At 49.3% G+C, this 15322-nt stretch overlaps 1 protein-coding gene across 1 annotated transcript; it reads left to right on the top strand.

Annotated features, from left to right (window-relative positions):
* Nucleotides 1–783: 783 nt before the first annotated feature.
* Nucleotides 784–15112, top strand: LOC120920122 (tropomodulin-4-like). Its single transcript, XM_040332034.1, has 5 exons — nucleotides 784–808; nucleotides 9024–9182; nucleotides 12139–12295; nucleotides 13712–13834; nucleotides 14994–15112. Exons 1-5 carry the CDS (start codon nucleotides 803–805, stop codon nucleotides 15110–15112), a joined length of 564 nt encoding a protein of 187 aa, XP_040187968.1. The 5' UTR covers nucleotides 784–802.
* Nucleotides 15113–15322: the final 210 nt, after the last annotated feature.

Raw genomic sequence — 15322 nt, 5'->3', positions numbered from 1 at the left:
CGCTGGACGCCATTTACGTTCACGTCGAAACCAATGACGGCTTTGCGACGCCATTTACCGCAATGCACGTCGGGAAATTTTAGGGACGGCGCATGCGCAGTACGTTCGGCGCGGGAACGCGCCTAATTTAAATGATCCACGCCCCCTACCGGATCATTTGAATTACAAGCGCTTACGCCCGCCCCCTTTTACGCTACGCCGCCGCAACTTTACAGGCAAGTGCTTTGTGAATCAAGCACTTGCCCATAAAACTTGCGGCGGCGTAACATAAATGTCATACGTTACGCCGCCGCAGTTTTGCGCGCCCCTACCTGAATCCACCCCTGTATGTATGGACTCTGCACAGTACCACGTCTCCTGTCCTGTATCCCGGGTGTAATTCTCGGTATCTGTCCTTATTCTCTATGGACTCTGCACAGTACTACTTCTCTCATTCTGTATAATTCTCAGTGGTCTTGATACAAATTATATAAAAAGTAACATTCATGTCAGTATAATAAAGTTACATTGTATCTCTGTAGGAGGGGGGGGGGAGGGGGGTGTTGTCTGTAGACAGGTCCTCTTGGTATTGGATAGCTGTGTGTAGATTGTGATCTCCCCGGCTCTCCCAGTCCCTGCTGAGTCAGGACTTCGTATTTTCACACTTGCGAGGGGGGGAGGAGACAACAAAGTATTAACGTCGATCTTGCAAAATATGATTTCATTTTAAACGGTTCCTTCGCCGGCTCTCCTGCGCGCTCCTCGTGTAGAGAAGAGCATTGTGGGTAAGCGGAGGATCGGAGGGTCTCTGAAGACGATCGTAATGAAGGTGAACATTCCCTTTAATTCTTCCTGTAGGCAGCGGTATGGAAACGAGGCTTCTGTATCATCTCCATACAGGACAATGACCCCCATACACCATACAATCTCCTTTAGCTCTACTATCGGCCATGTATGTAGTGCAAGGGCGCCACCTGATTGGATAAAAAATGATGGGATCCATTACACAGGTTCTCTTATTACTTTAGCTTTGGGAAATCTAAAGTTGTTTGTACACTTACCTTTTCTTTGCTCCTCCCCCCCGCTCCGGTCAACGCGAGAGGTGACGGGACGTTCCCCCCCCCCCCCTCTCCCGCCGCCATCCGGTGCTTCTCCGGGCTCTCCCGTGCCAAATTAAAAAAAAAGTGTACATTTTTTTTTTCAAAAATTTAAAAAATGAAGTAAAATAAAAATGTACAAAAAAGTGTAAAAATAAAAAAATTATAAAAAAATAAATAAAAAAAATATTTTTTTAAAAAAAAAATTAAGTAAAATAAAAAATAAATGAAAAAAAAATTGGCAGCAGTGGCACTGTTCAATCGGTGCCACATCGATTTGCATATGTAGCTCCTGCACTATGCGCAAAAAAAAGGAAAAAGGGCGGTGCCATGGAAGTCGGCTAAAACATCGTTTTATCACCGCATGTGAACCACAGTCAATAAAGGAGGCCAAACGCGTTTCGTCCGTCAGGCCTTAAACCACTTCCACACCGGGGCTATTCTGGCGCTTCTCTCCTTCGTGTAAAAAAAACATAATTTAGAAAATTACTCAGAACCCCCCAAACATTATCAATGTTTTTTTTTTAGCAGACGCCCTAGGGAATAAAATGGCGGTCATTGCAACTTTTTATCTCTCACACTGTGATCCTGTGCACAGCATCAGAGCGGCAATCTGCCTTGTTTACATAGGCAGATTGCCGCTCTGGCCTGTCTTCCCCGAACAATCTGTGGGTCCCAGTGGACTCCCTGTCAGCAAGACTTGCCTGCTGATTGGCTCCCGCTGTCGGCAGGCCAGACCCAGAAATGCAGAATCACATACAGGTACACGATCCTGCGCACAGCGGCAAAACGGCAATCTGCCTTGTTTACATAGGCAGATCACCGTTCAGGCCTGTCTTCCCCCGAACAATCAGTGGGTCCCATTGGACTCCCTGTCCGCCGGACCTGCTGATTGGCTCCCGCTGTCGGCAGGCCAGACCTGGAAATGCAGAATCACATACAGGTACGTGATCCTGCGCACAGCGTCAGAACGGCAATCTGCCTTGTTTACATAGGCAGACCGCCCGCCGTTCTGGCCTGTCTTCCCCGAACAATCACTGGGTCCTGGTGGACTCCCTGTCCGCCGGTCCTGCTGATTGGCTCTCGCTGTCGGCAGGCCAGACCCAGAAATGCAGAATCACATACAGGTACGTGATCCTGCGCACAGCGTCAGAGCGGCAATCTGCCTTGTTTACATAGGCAGATCGCCGTTCTGGCCTGTTTTCCCCGAACAATTGGTGGGTCATGGTGGACTCCCTGTCTGCCTGACCTGCTGATTGGCTCCCGTGTTCATAGACAGCGAAAACACATAATAGTAGAGCAGTGCTTGTCCTGGTGATCGCCCCCCTCCCCCCTTCCTTTTCATATACAGGTGTCACAGGGACAGGAAGTAAAGGGAAATCTCCCCAATGGGGGTCACAGATAGAAGGAGGAGTAGTGTTGCCATGCTGTATAAACATTCCTATGTAGTAAAGAGATATATATATATATATATATATATATAAGATATAAGGGCAGTGATGGGGATCAGAAGAGTGTGTGCGGTGTGGCAGTGAAGGGGTGGGGGTGGAGGGGGGGGGAGGTCCCGGGGCTGCCAACTGTCAGTGTCAGTTATAAACGTGTGTCACATGGTGATAAGAGCCGGAGGGATCCCAACCAACAGCCTTCCACTCCTATCACCCCCCATCACACTTATAGAAGATACAGTGCCTGGAAAAAGTATTCATACCCCTTGAAATTTCCCACGTGTTGTCAGGTTACCACCAACATACGTCAATGTATTTTATTGGGATTTTATGTTTCTGGACCCCCAAGTGTCAGTGTGTCATTGTTCTGGACCCCCAAGTGTCAGTGTGTCATTGTTCTGGACCCCCCAAGTGTCAGTGTGTCATTGTTCTGGACCCCCAAGTGTCAGTGTGTCATTGTTCTGGGACCCCAAGTGTCAGTGTGTCATTGTTCTGGGACCCACAAGTGTCAGTGTGTCATTGTTCTGGACCCCCAAGTGTCAGTGTGTCATTGTTCTGGGCCCCCAAGTGTCAGTGTGTCATTGTTCTGGACCCCCAAGTGTCAGTGTGTCATTGTTCTGGGACCCCCGAGTGTCAGTGTGTCATTGTTCTGGGACCCCCGTGTGTCAGTGTGTCATTGTTCTGGATCCCCCAAGTGTCAGTGTGTCATTGTTCTGGGCCCCCAAGTGTCAGTGTGTCATTGTTCTGGACCCCCAAGTGTCAGTGTGTCATTGTTCTGGGCCCCCAAGTGTCAGTGTGTCATTGTTCTGGACCCCCAAGTGTCAGTGTGTCATTGTTCTGGACCCCCAAGTGTCAGTGTGTCATTGTTCTGGACCCCCAAGTATCAGTGTGTCATTGTTCTGTGACCCCCAAGTGTCAGTGTGTCATTGTTCTGGACCCCCAAGTGTCAGTGTGTCATTGTTCTGGACCCCCAAGTGTCAGTGTGTCATTGTTCTGGACCCCCAAGTGTCAGTGTGTCATTGTTCTGGACCCCCAAGTGTCAGTGTGTCATTGTTCTGGATCCCCCAAGTGTCAGTGTGTCATTGTTCTGGGTCCCCCAAGTGTCAGTGTGTCATTGTTCTGGGCCCCCAAGTGTCAGTGTGTCATTGTTCTGGACCCCCAAGTGTCAGTGTGTCATTGTTCTGGGACCCCCAAGTGTCAGTGTGTCATTGTTCTGGACCCCCAAGTGTCAGCGTGTCATTGTTCTGGGACCCCCCAAGTGTCAGTGTGTCATTGTTCTGGACCCCCAAATATCAGTGTGTCATTGTTCTGGGACCCCCAAGTGTCAGTGTGTCATTGTTCTGGGACCCCCAAGTGTCAGCGTGCCATTGTTCTGGGACCCCCAAGTGTCAGCGTGTCATTGTTCTGGATCCCCAAGTATCAGTGTGTCATTGTTCTGGATCCCCAAGTGTCAGTGTGTCATTGTTCTGGACCCCCAAGTGTCAGTGTGTCATTGTTCTGGACCCCCAAGTATCAGTGTGTCATTGTTCTGGACCCCCCAAGTGTCAGTGTGTCATTGTTCTGGACCCCCAAGTGTCAGTGTGTCATTGTTCTGGACCCCCAAGTGTCAGTGTGTCATTGTTCTGGACCCCCCAAGTGTCAGTGTGTCATTGTTCTGGACCCCCCAAGTGTCAGTGTGTCATTGTTCTGGGACCCCCAAGTGTCAGCGTGTCATTGTTCTGGACCCCCAAGTGTCAGTGTGTCATTGTTCTGGATCCCCAAGTGTCAGTGTGTCATTGTTCTGGACCCCCAAGTGTCAGTGTGTCATTGTTCTGGACCCCCAAGTGTCAGTGTGTCATTGTTCTGGGACCCACAAGTGTCAGTGTGTCATTGTTCTGGACCCCCAAGTGTCAGTGTGTCATTGTTCTGGACCCCAAGTGTCAGTGTGTCATTGTTCTGGATCCCCCCAAGTGTCAGTGTGTCATTGTTCTGGATCCCCCCAAGTGTCAGTGTGTCATTGTTCTGGACCCCCAAGTGTCAGTGTGTCATTGTTCTGGATCCCCCCAAGTGTCAGTGTGTCATTGTTCTGGACCCCCAAGTGTCAGTGTGTCATTGTTCTGGACCCCCAAGTGTCAGTGTGTCATTGTTCTGGGACCCCCAAGTGTCAGTGTGTCATTGTTCTGGGACCCCCAAGTGTCAGTATGTCATTGTTCTGGATCCCCAAGTGTCAGTGTGTCATTGTTCTGGACCCCCAAGTGTCAGTGTGTCATTGTTCTGGACCCCCAAGTGTCAGTGTGTCATTGTTCTGGACCCCCAAGTGTCAGTGTATCATTGTTCTGGGACCCCCAAGTGTCAGTGTTATTGTTCTGGACCCCCAAGTGTCAGTGTGTCATTGTTCTGGGTCCCCAAGTGTCAGTGTGTCATTGTTCTGGGACCCACAAGTGTCAGTGTGTCATTGTTCTGGGACCCCCAAGTGTCAGTGTGTCATTGTTCTGGACCCCCAAGTGTCAGTGTGTCATTGTTCTGGACCCCCAAGTGTCAATGTGTCATTGTTCTGGTCCCCCAAGTGTCAGGGTGTCATTGTTCTGGACCCCCAAGTGTCAATGTGTCATTGTTCTGGTCCCCCAAGTGTCAGCGTGTCATTGTTCTGGGACCCCCAAGTGTCAGTGTGTGATTGTTCTGGACCCCCAAGTGTCAGTGTGTCATTGTTCTGGATCCCCCCAAGTGTCAGTGTGTCATTGTTCTGGACCCCCAAGTGTCAGTGTATCATTGTTCTGGGACCCCCAAGTGTCAGTGTGTCATTGTTCTGGGACCCCCAAGTGTTAGTATGTCATTGTTCTGGATCCCCAAGTGTCAGTGTGTCATTGTTCTGGACCCCCAAGTGTCAGTGTGTCATTGTTCTGGACCCCCAAGTGTCAGTGTGTCATTGTTCTGGACCCCCAAGTGTCAGTGTATCATTGTTCTGGGACCCCCAAGTGTCAGTGTTATTGTTCTGGACCCCCAAGTGTCAGTGTGTCATTGTTCTGGGTCCCCAAGTGTCAGTGTGTCATTGTTCTGGGACCCACAAGTGTCAGTGTGTCATTGTTCTGGGACCCCCAAGTGTCAGTGTGTCATTGTTCTGGACCCCCAAGTGTCAGTGTGTCATTGTTCTGGACCCCCAAGTGTCAATGTGTCATTGTTCTGGTCCCCCAAGTGTCAGCGTGTCATTGTTCTGGGACCCCCAAGTGTCAGTGTGTCATTGTTCTGGACCCCCAAGTGTCAGTGTGTCATTGTTCTGGACCCCCAAGTGTCAGTGTATCATTGTTCTGGGACCCCCAAGTGTCAGTGTTATTGTTCTGGACCCCCAAGTGTCAGTGTGTCATTGTTCTGGGTCCCCAAGTGTCAGTGTGTCATTGTTCTGGGACCCACAAGTGTCAGTGTGTCATTGTTCTGGGACCCCCAAGTGTCAGTGTGTCATTGTTCTGGACCCCCAAGTGTCAGTGTGTCATTGTTCTGGACCCCCAAGTGTCAGTGTGTCATTGTTCTGGATCCCCCAAGTGTCAGTGTGTCATTGTTCTGGTCCCCCAAGTGTCAGCGTGTCATTGTTCTGGGACCCCCAAGTGTCAGTGTGTGATTGTTCTGGACCCCCAAGTGTCAGTGTGTCATTGTTCTGGATCCCCCCAAGTGTCAGTGTGTCATTGTTCTGGACCCCCAAGTGTCAGTGTGTCATTGTTCTGGGTCCCCAAGTGTCAGTGTGTCATTGTTCTGGGACCCCCAAGTGTCAGTGTGTCATTGTTCTGGGACCCCCAAGTGTCAGTATGTCATTGTTCTGGATCCCCAAGTGTCAGTGTGTCATTGTTCTGGACCCCCAAGTGTCAGTGTGTCATTGTTCTGGACCCCCAAGTGTCAGTGTGTCATTGTTCTGGACCCCCAAGTGTCAGTGTATCATTGTTCTGGGACCCCCAAGTGTCAGTGTTATTGTTCTGGACCCCCAAGTGTCAGTGTGTCATTGTTCTGGGTCCCCAAGTGTCAGTGTGTCATTGTTCTGGGACCCACAAGTGTCAGTGTGTCATTGTTCTGGGACCCCCAAGTGTCAGTGTGTCATTGTTCTGGACCCCCAAGTGTCAGTGTGTCATTGTTCTGGACCCCCAAGTGTCAATGTGTCATTGTTCTGGTCCCCCAAGTGTCAGCGTGTCATTGTTCTGGGACCCCCAAGTGTCAGCGTGTCATTGTTCTGGGACCCCCAAGTGTCAGTGTGTCATTGTTCTGGGACCCCCAAGTGTCAGGGTGTCATTGTTCTGGACCCCCAAGTGTCAGTGTGTCATTGTTCTGGATCTCCCCAAGTGTCAGTGTGTCATTGTTCTGGACCCCCAAGTGTCAGTGTATCATTGTTCTGGGACCCCCAAGTGTCAGGGTGTCATTGTTCTGGACCCCCAAGTGTCAATGTGTCATTGTTCTGGTCCCCCAAGTGTCAGCGTGTCATTGTTCTGGGACCCCCAAGTGTCAGCGTGTCATTGTTCTGGGACCCCCAAGTGTCAGTGTGTCATTGTTCTGGACCCCCAAGTGTCAGTGTGTCATTGTTCTGGACCCCCAAGTGTCAGTGTGTCATTGTTCTGGGACCCCCAAGTGTCAGCGTGTCATTGTTCTGGGGCCCCAAGTGTCAGTGTGTCATTGTTCTGGACCCCCAAGTGTCAGTGTGTCATTGTTCTGGGACCCCCAAGTGTCAGTGTGTCATTGTTCTGCACCCCCAAGTGTCAGTGTGTCATTGTTCTGGATCCCCAAGTGTCTGGGAGTGTCAGGGCCACTGATGGGGTTTACCACCAGGCCTCCTGTAGGGGGCCCAGGCACAGAGGGGGGCCTGAACAGCAAGGGGATCGGTGCCGCGGGACGGGAGGACAATTACAGGACAATGCACTGCGCCTGTGTCTCTCCCTCCAGCAGATGAAAGCTGGTTTCTCCTTCCCACCGACTTCCAGCTGCTGGAGGGAGAGACACAGGCGCAGTGCACTGTCCTGTAATGCCGCGTACACACGATCGGAATTTCCGACAACAAATGTTCAATGTGAGCTTTTGGTCGGATATTCTGACCGTGTGTAGGCTCCATCGGACATTTGCTGTCGGAATTTCCGACAACAAATGTTTGAGAGCTGGTTCTCAATTTTTCCAACAACAAAAAGTTCTTGTCGGAAATTCCGATCGTGTGTACGCGGCATAATTGTCCTCTCGGGCTTCCCACACCTGGCTCTCCCCTGTGTGCCCGGTTTCCCCTCCCCCCTCATCCCCCCACCACCAGCTTCCCTCTCCCGCCAGCTTCTGCGGGCACACAGGCGGGTGGAGAGTGGAGGAAGGAGTTGATAAATAGGTAATTTCCTGGCTCCTTCCTTTTCTGAATGGGACTCAGTGAGCGATCAGTACTGATCACTTTTGTGTCCATTCATAACTGAAGCCTAGTGAACCGTGTTCCCCTAAAAATAACATAATTTAAAAATGTTAAATATATATATATATATATATATATATATATATATATATATATATATATATATTTTTTTTTTAATTGTAAAGAATCATTTTTTTAAAATTGAAAAAATTAAATTAGAATTTTTGTAATGGGGGGATGGGGGGGTTAGGCTGTATGGGGGCCCTGTGAGTTCTAATGGCAGCCCTGGTCAGTGTATTCATATTCTGACAATCAGGTGATCCGTGATTACATACTATGTACTTGTCATTGATGGAGAGGCTGCATTTGATGGGCGCTGGTGAGGCTGCATTGATGGGCGCTGGTGAGGCTGCATTGATGGGTGCTGGTGAGGCTGCATTGATGGGCGCTGGTGAGGCTGCATTTGATGGGCGCTGGTGAGGCTGCATTTGATGGGCGCTGGTGAGGCTGCATTTGATGGGCGCTGGTGAGGCTGCATTTGATGGGCGCTGGTGAGGCTGCATTTGATGGACGCTGGTGAGGCTGCATTTGATGGACGCTGGTGAGGCTGCATTGATGGGTGCTGGTGAGGCTGCATTTGATGGGAACTGGTGAGGCTGCATTTGATGGGCACTGGTGAGGCTGCATTTGATGGGCACTGGTGAGGCTGCATTTGATGGGCGCTGGTGAGGCTGCATTGATGAGGGCACTGGTGAGGCTGCATTTGATGAGGGCACTGGTGAGGCTGCATTTGATGGGTGCTGGTGAGGCTACATTGATGGGCGCTGGTGAGGCTGCATTGATGGGTGCTGGTGAGGCTGCATTGATGGGTGCTGGTGAGGCTGCATTGATGGGTGCTGGTGAGGCTGCATTTGATGGGTGCTGGTGAGGCTGCATTTGATGGGTGCTGGTGAGGCTGCATTTGATGAGGGCACTGGTGAGGCTGCATTGATGGGTGCTGGTGAGGCTGCATTTGATGGACGCTTCATTAAAAAGGGTATGCATGGGCAGGACAAAGGGGTGGGGTCAGGGGTGGAGCCAAGGGAGATGGCAAAATGAGGGTGTGAATAATCCTCGCCCCAGCCCTGTGTGTTCCAGTTGATGAATGGTATTTCTCTTCTCCAGAAGGGGCTGAGACGCGCTCCTACCTCCCCCACCATCACCATGTCTTACCAGAAGGAGTTGGAGAAGTACCGGGACATAGACGAGGATGAGATCATGCGCGGGATGTCCGAGGAGGAGCTGGCCCTGCTGGACCTCGAGCTGCAGGAGATGGACCCCGAGGTACGGAGCTCCCCTATATCCAATACAATGTTCTTCTGTGCTCAGTGACCGGAGCCTCATTTTAAGGCCAACTCCACTCAAATGTGATATTTCCCGGAGGTTGTTGCCGGAATCACCTTCCGAATTGAGACCTACTTGGGACTCCTGAGAACAAATGTCGGTGTCATACTACCCCAATGGAATCTCAATAACGTGGAGTCATCCACATCATCGCAGGGGGAGGGGCGGAGACACACTACCGTGGGAAATTTTCAAACTGGAGCCTGATAGGAGAATTTGGTGGGTCAGCTGACCACCCCGAGATTTGACCAAGGCTGTTAGTATGCCTCTGGTATTGGGGTGACCCGTCAGACATCGGGGAAGATTGTGGGGTCTCTGGGAAGCCTCTGATATTGGGGTGACCCGTCAGACATTGGGAAGATTGTGGGGTCTCTGGGAAGCCTCTGATATTGGGGTGACCTGTCAGACATCGGGAAGATTCTGGGGTCTCTAGGAAGCCTCTGGTATTGGGGTGACCCGTCAGACATCGGGAAGATTCTGGGGTCTCTGGGAAGCCTCTGATATTGGGGTGACCCGTCAGACATCGGGAAGATTCTGGGGTCTCTGGGAAGTCTCTGATATTGGGGTGACCCGTCAGACATCGGGGAAGATTCTGGGGTCTCTAGGAAGCCTCTGATATTGGGGTGACCCGTCAGACATCGGGAAGATTCTGGGGTCTCTAGGAAGCCTCTGATATTGGGGTGACCCGTCAGACATCGGGAAGATTCTGGGGTCTCTAGGAAGCCTCTGATATTGAGGTGACCCGTCAGACATCGGGGAGGTTTGTGGGGTCTCTGGGAAGCCTCTGATATTGGGGTGACCCGTCAGACATCGGGGAAAATTGTGGGGTCTCTGGGAAGCCTCTGGTATTGGGGTGACCCGTCTGACATCGGGAAGATTCTGGGGTCTCTAGGAAGCCTCTGGTATTGGGGTGACCCGTCAGACATTGGGAAGACTCTGGGGTCTCTAGGAAGCCTCTGATATTGGGGTGACCCGTCAGACATCGGGGAAGATTGTGGGGTCTCTGGGAAGCCTCTAGTATTGGGGTGACCTGTCAGACATCGGGGAAGATTGTGGGGTCTTTAGGAAGCCTCTGATATTGGGGTGACCCGTCAGACATCGGGAAGATTGTGGGGTCTCTGGGAAGCCTCTGATATTGGGGTGACCCATCAGACATCTGGGAAGATTCTGGGGTCTCTGGGAAGCCTCTGATATTGAGGTGACCCATCAGACATCGGGGAAGATTCTGGGGTCTCTGGGAAGCCTCTAGTATTGGGGTGACCTGTGAGACATCGGGAAGATTGTGGGGTCTCTGGAAAGCCTCTGATATTGGGGTGACCTGTGAGACATCGGGGAAGATTCTGGGGTCTCTGGGTAGCCTCTAGTATTGGGGTGACCCGTCAGACATCAGGGAAGATTCTGGGGTCTCTGGGAAGCCTCTAGTATTGGGGTGACCCGTCAGACATCGGGGAAGATTCTGGGGTCTCTAGGAAGCCTCTGATATTGGGGTGACCTGTGAGACATCGGGGAAGATTCTGGGGTCTCTGGAAAGCCTCTGATATTGGGGTGACCCGTCAGACATCGGGAAGATTCTGGGGTCTCTGGGAAGCCTCTGATATTGGGGTGACCCATCAGACATCGGGGAAGATTCTGGGGTCTCTGGGAAGCCTCTAGTATTGGGGTGACCCGTCAGACATCGGGGAAGATTGTGGGGTCTCTGGGAAGCCTCTGATTTTGGGGTGACCTGTCAGACATCGGGAAGATTCTGGGGTCTCTGGGTAGCCTCTGATATTGGGGTGACCTGTCAGACATCGGGAAGATTCTGGGGTCTCTGGGAAGCCTCTGATTTTGGGGTGACCTGTCAGACATCGGGAAGATTCTGGGGTCTCTGGGTAGCCTCTGATATTGGGGTGACCTGTCAGACATCGGGAAATATTGTGAGGTATCTGGGAAGCCTCTGATATTGGGGTGACCCGTCAGACTTCAGGGAGACTCTGGGGTCTCTGGGACTCCTCTGATATTGGGGTGACCCGTCAGACATCGGGGAGACCCTGGGGTCTCTGGGAAGCCTCTGATATTGGGGTGACCCGTCAGACATCGGGGAGACTCTGGGGTCTCTGGGACTCCTCTTATATTGAGGTGACCCGTCAGACTTCGGGGAGACTTTGGGGTCTCTGGGACTCCTCTGATATTGGGGTGACCCATCAGACATCGGGGAGACTCTGGGGTCTCTGGGAAGCCTCTGATATTGGGGTGACCCGTCAGACATCGGGGAGACTCTGGGGTCTCTGGGAAGCCTCTGATATTGGGGTGACCCGTCAGACATCAGGGAGACTCTGGGGTCTATGGGAAGCCTCTGATATTGGGGTGACCCGTCAGACATCGGGAAGACTCTGGGGTCTCTGGGAAGCCTCTGATATTGGGGTGACCCGTCAGACATCGGGGAGACTCTGGGGTCTCTGGGAAGCCTCTGATTTTGGGGTGACCCGTCAGACATTGGGGAAGATTGTGGGGTCTCTGGGAAGCCTCTGATTTTGGGGTGACCTGTCAGACATCGGGGAAGATTGTGGGGTCTCTGGGAAGCCTCTAGTATTGGGGTGAACCATCAGACATGGAGAAGACTCTGGTATTGGGGTGACCCATCAGGAAGCAATAGCGCCTGCAAACCTGCCCCAGTGTGAAAGGGGTCTAAGATCAGCTGTAAACTGGTGATTCAGATTGTAACGTGTATAGCCAGTGTACAGCTGATCCCAACTGCCATTTTAACTCACATCCGAACTGCCATTTTTTCCGCATCCCAACTGCCATTTTAACTCACATCCCAACTGCCATTTTTTTCAAGTCAGTATTTGCTGGAGGCCCCAGAACCCCCCGTTTTTTCCCTTCCAGTGACAGTTTTCTCTCCTTGCTCATTCAGAACATCCTGCTCCCGGCGGGAATGCGTCAGAAAGACCAAACAAAGAAGACCCCCACCGGCCCGCTGGATCGAGACGCACTCATGCAGCACCTGGAGCAGGAGGCCATCAACGCCAAGGAGAGGGAAGACCTTGTGCCGTTTACAGGAGAAAAGAAAGGTACCATCTTGGAATATATAAGGGGGCGGGGCTGCATTTTTATAGCACTTGTCGCTGTGAAAATGGTCCCAAAAATGTGTCAAAATTGTCCGAAGTGTCCCCCATAATGTCGCAGTCACGAAAAAAAAAAATCGCTGATCGCCGCCATTAGTAGTAAAAAAAAAAAATTAATAAAAATGCAATAAAACTATCCCCTATTTTGTAAACGCTATAAATTTTGCGCAAACCAACCGATAAACACTTATTGGGATTTTTTTACCAAAAATAGGTAGAAGAATACGTATCGGCCTAAACTGAGGAATTTTTTTTTTTTTATATATATATTTTTGGGGGATATTTATTGTAGCAAAAAGTAAAAAATATAAAACATTTTTCAAAATTGTCGCTCTATTTTTGTTTATAGCGCAAAAAATAAAAACCACAGAGGTGATCAAATACCACCAAAAGAAAGCTCTATTTGTGGGGAAAAAAAGGACGCCAATTTTGTTTGGGAGCCACGTCGCACGACCGCGCAATTGTCAGTTAAAGCGACGCAGTGCCGAATCGCAAAAACTGGCCGGATCCTTTACCTGCCTAAAGGTCCGGGTCTTAAGTGGTTAAAAAGAAATAAAGTAATATTCAAAAAATTTAAATTTTTAAATACAATCTTTTAAATGAAAATCATGCCTGCCCCATAAATATGTAAAAACACAATCCCCCTTTTTTTTTTTATTCTCTAGAAATCTATATTCAGTGATGGAAGTTATAAAAGAAATACAGCCCGTGTCTCTTTAACTTTCCTTCCCCCGCCGCCCGTCACAGTGACGGACGTGGGCAGCTGCAGGCTATATTCTCCTCTCTGGCTGCTTCTCCTGTACTGCTTGAGCAGCAGATTTACTGTTTTACTGCCGTAAATTATCCCAAAAAAATAAAAATAGTCTGGTGATCTTCTAAAGTACAGAAATATATAAATAAAAAAATATAAATAATATAAAAACATAATACATTGCAGCTTACTGGTTCTCGGTGTGGTGGCTGCATTTGTTTTCTTTATTAAAGTTAATTTAGCTTTATTGTCACCTGGTGATCCTACAAATAAATAAAACAAAAATCTCCTGTCTCTGGGTGGCTACGTCACTCCTCCACTGTATCTATGGAGGGAGCCATGGATGGTGGTCACCCTATGCTGCTCTCCTGGTAGGGACTACAAACATGTCCGTATCTCTTCATTTCCGTTACATGGGGGGCAGTGCCCTGCTAAAGGAAAGGAGCCGGCCCGGGACAACTGGGCAACACCGAAGGGAAGGCACCGAAGGTCAGATTTCTAAGGGTTTTTCGGGGTGATAAGTGCGAGATTTGGGTGAACAAAGAAACACATTCCGTCATCTTAGACTTCTCACACTTTTGCTCTCGTTCCTCCTCCTTCTTCTTCCACAGGAAAGCCGTTCATCAACAAGAACCCCAAACGTGAGATCCCCAAAGAGGAGCAGATCACACTGGAGCCGGAGCTGGAGGAAGCCCTGGCCAACGCAACCGACGCCGAGATGTGCGATATCGCAGGTATGCCCCCCCGACCCGCGTGTGTTCATAGATCACCCCTATATACTGGGCATTGTACAAACTAATGAGTGCCGTGAGTGTCTCTGGTGAGGTATAGTATAGTATAGTACGGTATGATACCTTATGGTATAGTATAGTATTGTATAGTATGGTTGTATAATAATGTATGATACAGTATGGTATAGTATGGTAAGGTTATGGTATAGTATGGTATACTAAAGTATATTATGGTACAGTATGGTAAACTATGGTGTGGTAGTATAGTATAGTACAGTATTGATTGATATGGTATAGTATAGTATGGTTAAGTATGGTATAGGATGGTATAGTAAGGTATGGTATGGTAGGGTATAGGATGGTAGTCAATTATAGGATGGTACTATAGTATGGTAAAGTATAGTATGGTATAGGATGGTATGCTATGGTAATGTATGGTATAGGGTGGTATGGTAAGGTATAGTATGGTATGGTATAGGATGGTATAGTATTGTGTGGTATGGTAAGGCATGGGATGGTATGGCTTGGTATAGGATGGTATAGTATAGTATGGTATAATATGGTATGGTATAGGATGGTATGGTATGGTATAGGATGGTTTGGTTTGGTATAGGATGGTATGGTTTGGTATAGGATGGTATAGTATGGTATAGGATGGTATGGTTTGGTATAGGATGGTATAGTATGGTATAGGATGGTATGGTTTGGTATAGGATGGTATGGTATGGTATAGGATGGTATGGTTTGGTATAGGATGGTATGGTTTGGTATAGGATGGTATAGTATGGTATGGTTTGGTTTAGGATGGTATGGTTTGGTATAGTATGGTATGGTTTGGTTTAGGATGGTATGGTATAGGGGGTATGGTAAGGTATAGGATGGTATAGTATTGTATAGGATGGTATGGCATAGGATGGTATGGTTTGGTATAGGATGGTATAGTATAGTATGGTATGGTTTGGTTTAGGATGGTATGGTTTGGTATAGTATGGTATGGTTTGGTTTAGGATGGTATGGTATAGGGGGTATGGTAAGGTATAGGATGGTATAGTATAGTATGGTATGGTTTGGTATAGGATGGTATAGTATAGTATGGTATGGTTTGGTATAGGATGGTATAGTATAGTATGGTATGCGTTAAAAAAATAATTGTTTCTTCAAGTTTGCTCCGGTCCTCAAAGTCCATTGAGGCGACCAAAGAGGATCTACTCTTTGATCGTCTATGGGAGCAGCCGGCTGCACCATCATAACGTTTCTCAGGCAACCCGGCGGCAACAGTAAACCCGAGAAACAATGGTGAGCGGCGGGAGGTAAGGGGGCGTCCCCTCCCACCGCTTCGCAGGCGATTCCAGCGACTCATGAGTGAGCTGCTCGGAACGGTTTCATGAGAAAGGCAGCTGCCGGCTGAGGTAAAACAATACCGAGGTTATGGATCCATAACCTCGGTAAACCACTTGCGTACTTCAATGTATATATATATACTGTACATAT

Source organism: Rana temporaria, chromosome 13 (assembly GCF_905171775.1).
Source record: "Rana temporaria chromosome 13, aRanTem1.1, whole genome shotgun sequence".
Classification (NCBI taxonomy): Eukaryota; Metazoa; Chordata; class Amphibia; order Anura; family Ranidae; genus Rana; species Rana temporaria.
This window is presented reverse-complemented; position numbering and strand designations above follow the sequence as displayed.

Coding starts and splice junctions, on each gene's coding strand:
- LOC120920122 (XM_040332034.1), top strand. Junction 9,183..12,138: donor TGCAGGAGATGGACCCCGAG/GTACGGAGCTCC, acceptor TTGCTCATTCAG/AACATCCTGCTCCCGGCGGG. Junction 13,835..14,993: donor CGAGATGTGCGATATCGCAG/GTATGCCCCCCC, acceptor TGTTTCTTCAAG/TTTGCTCCGGTCCTCAAAGT.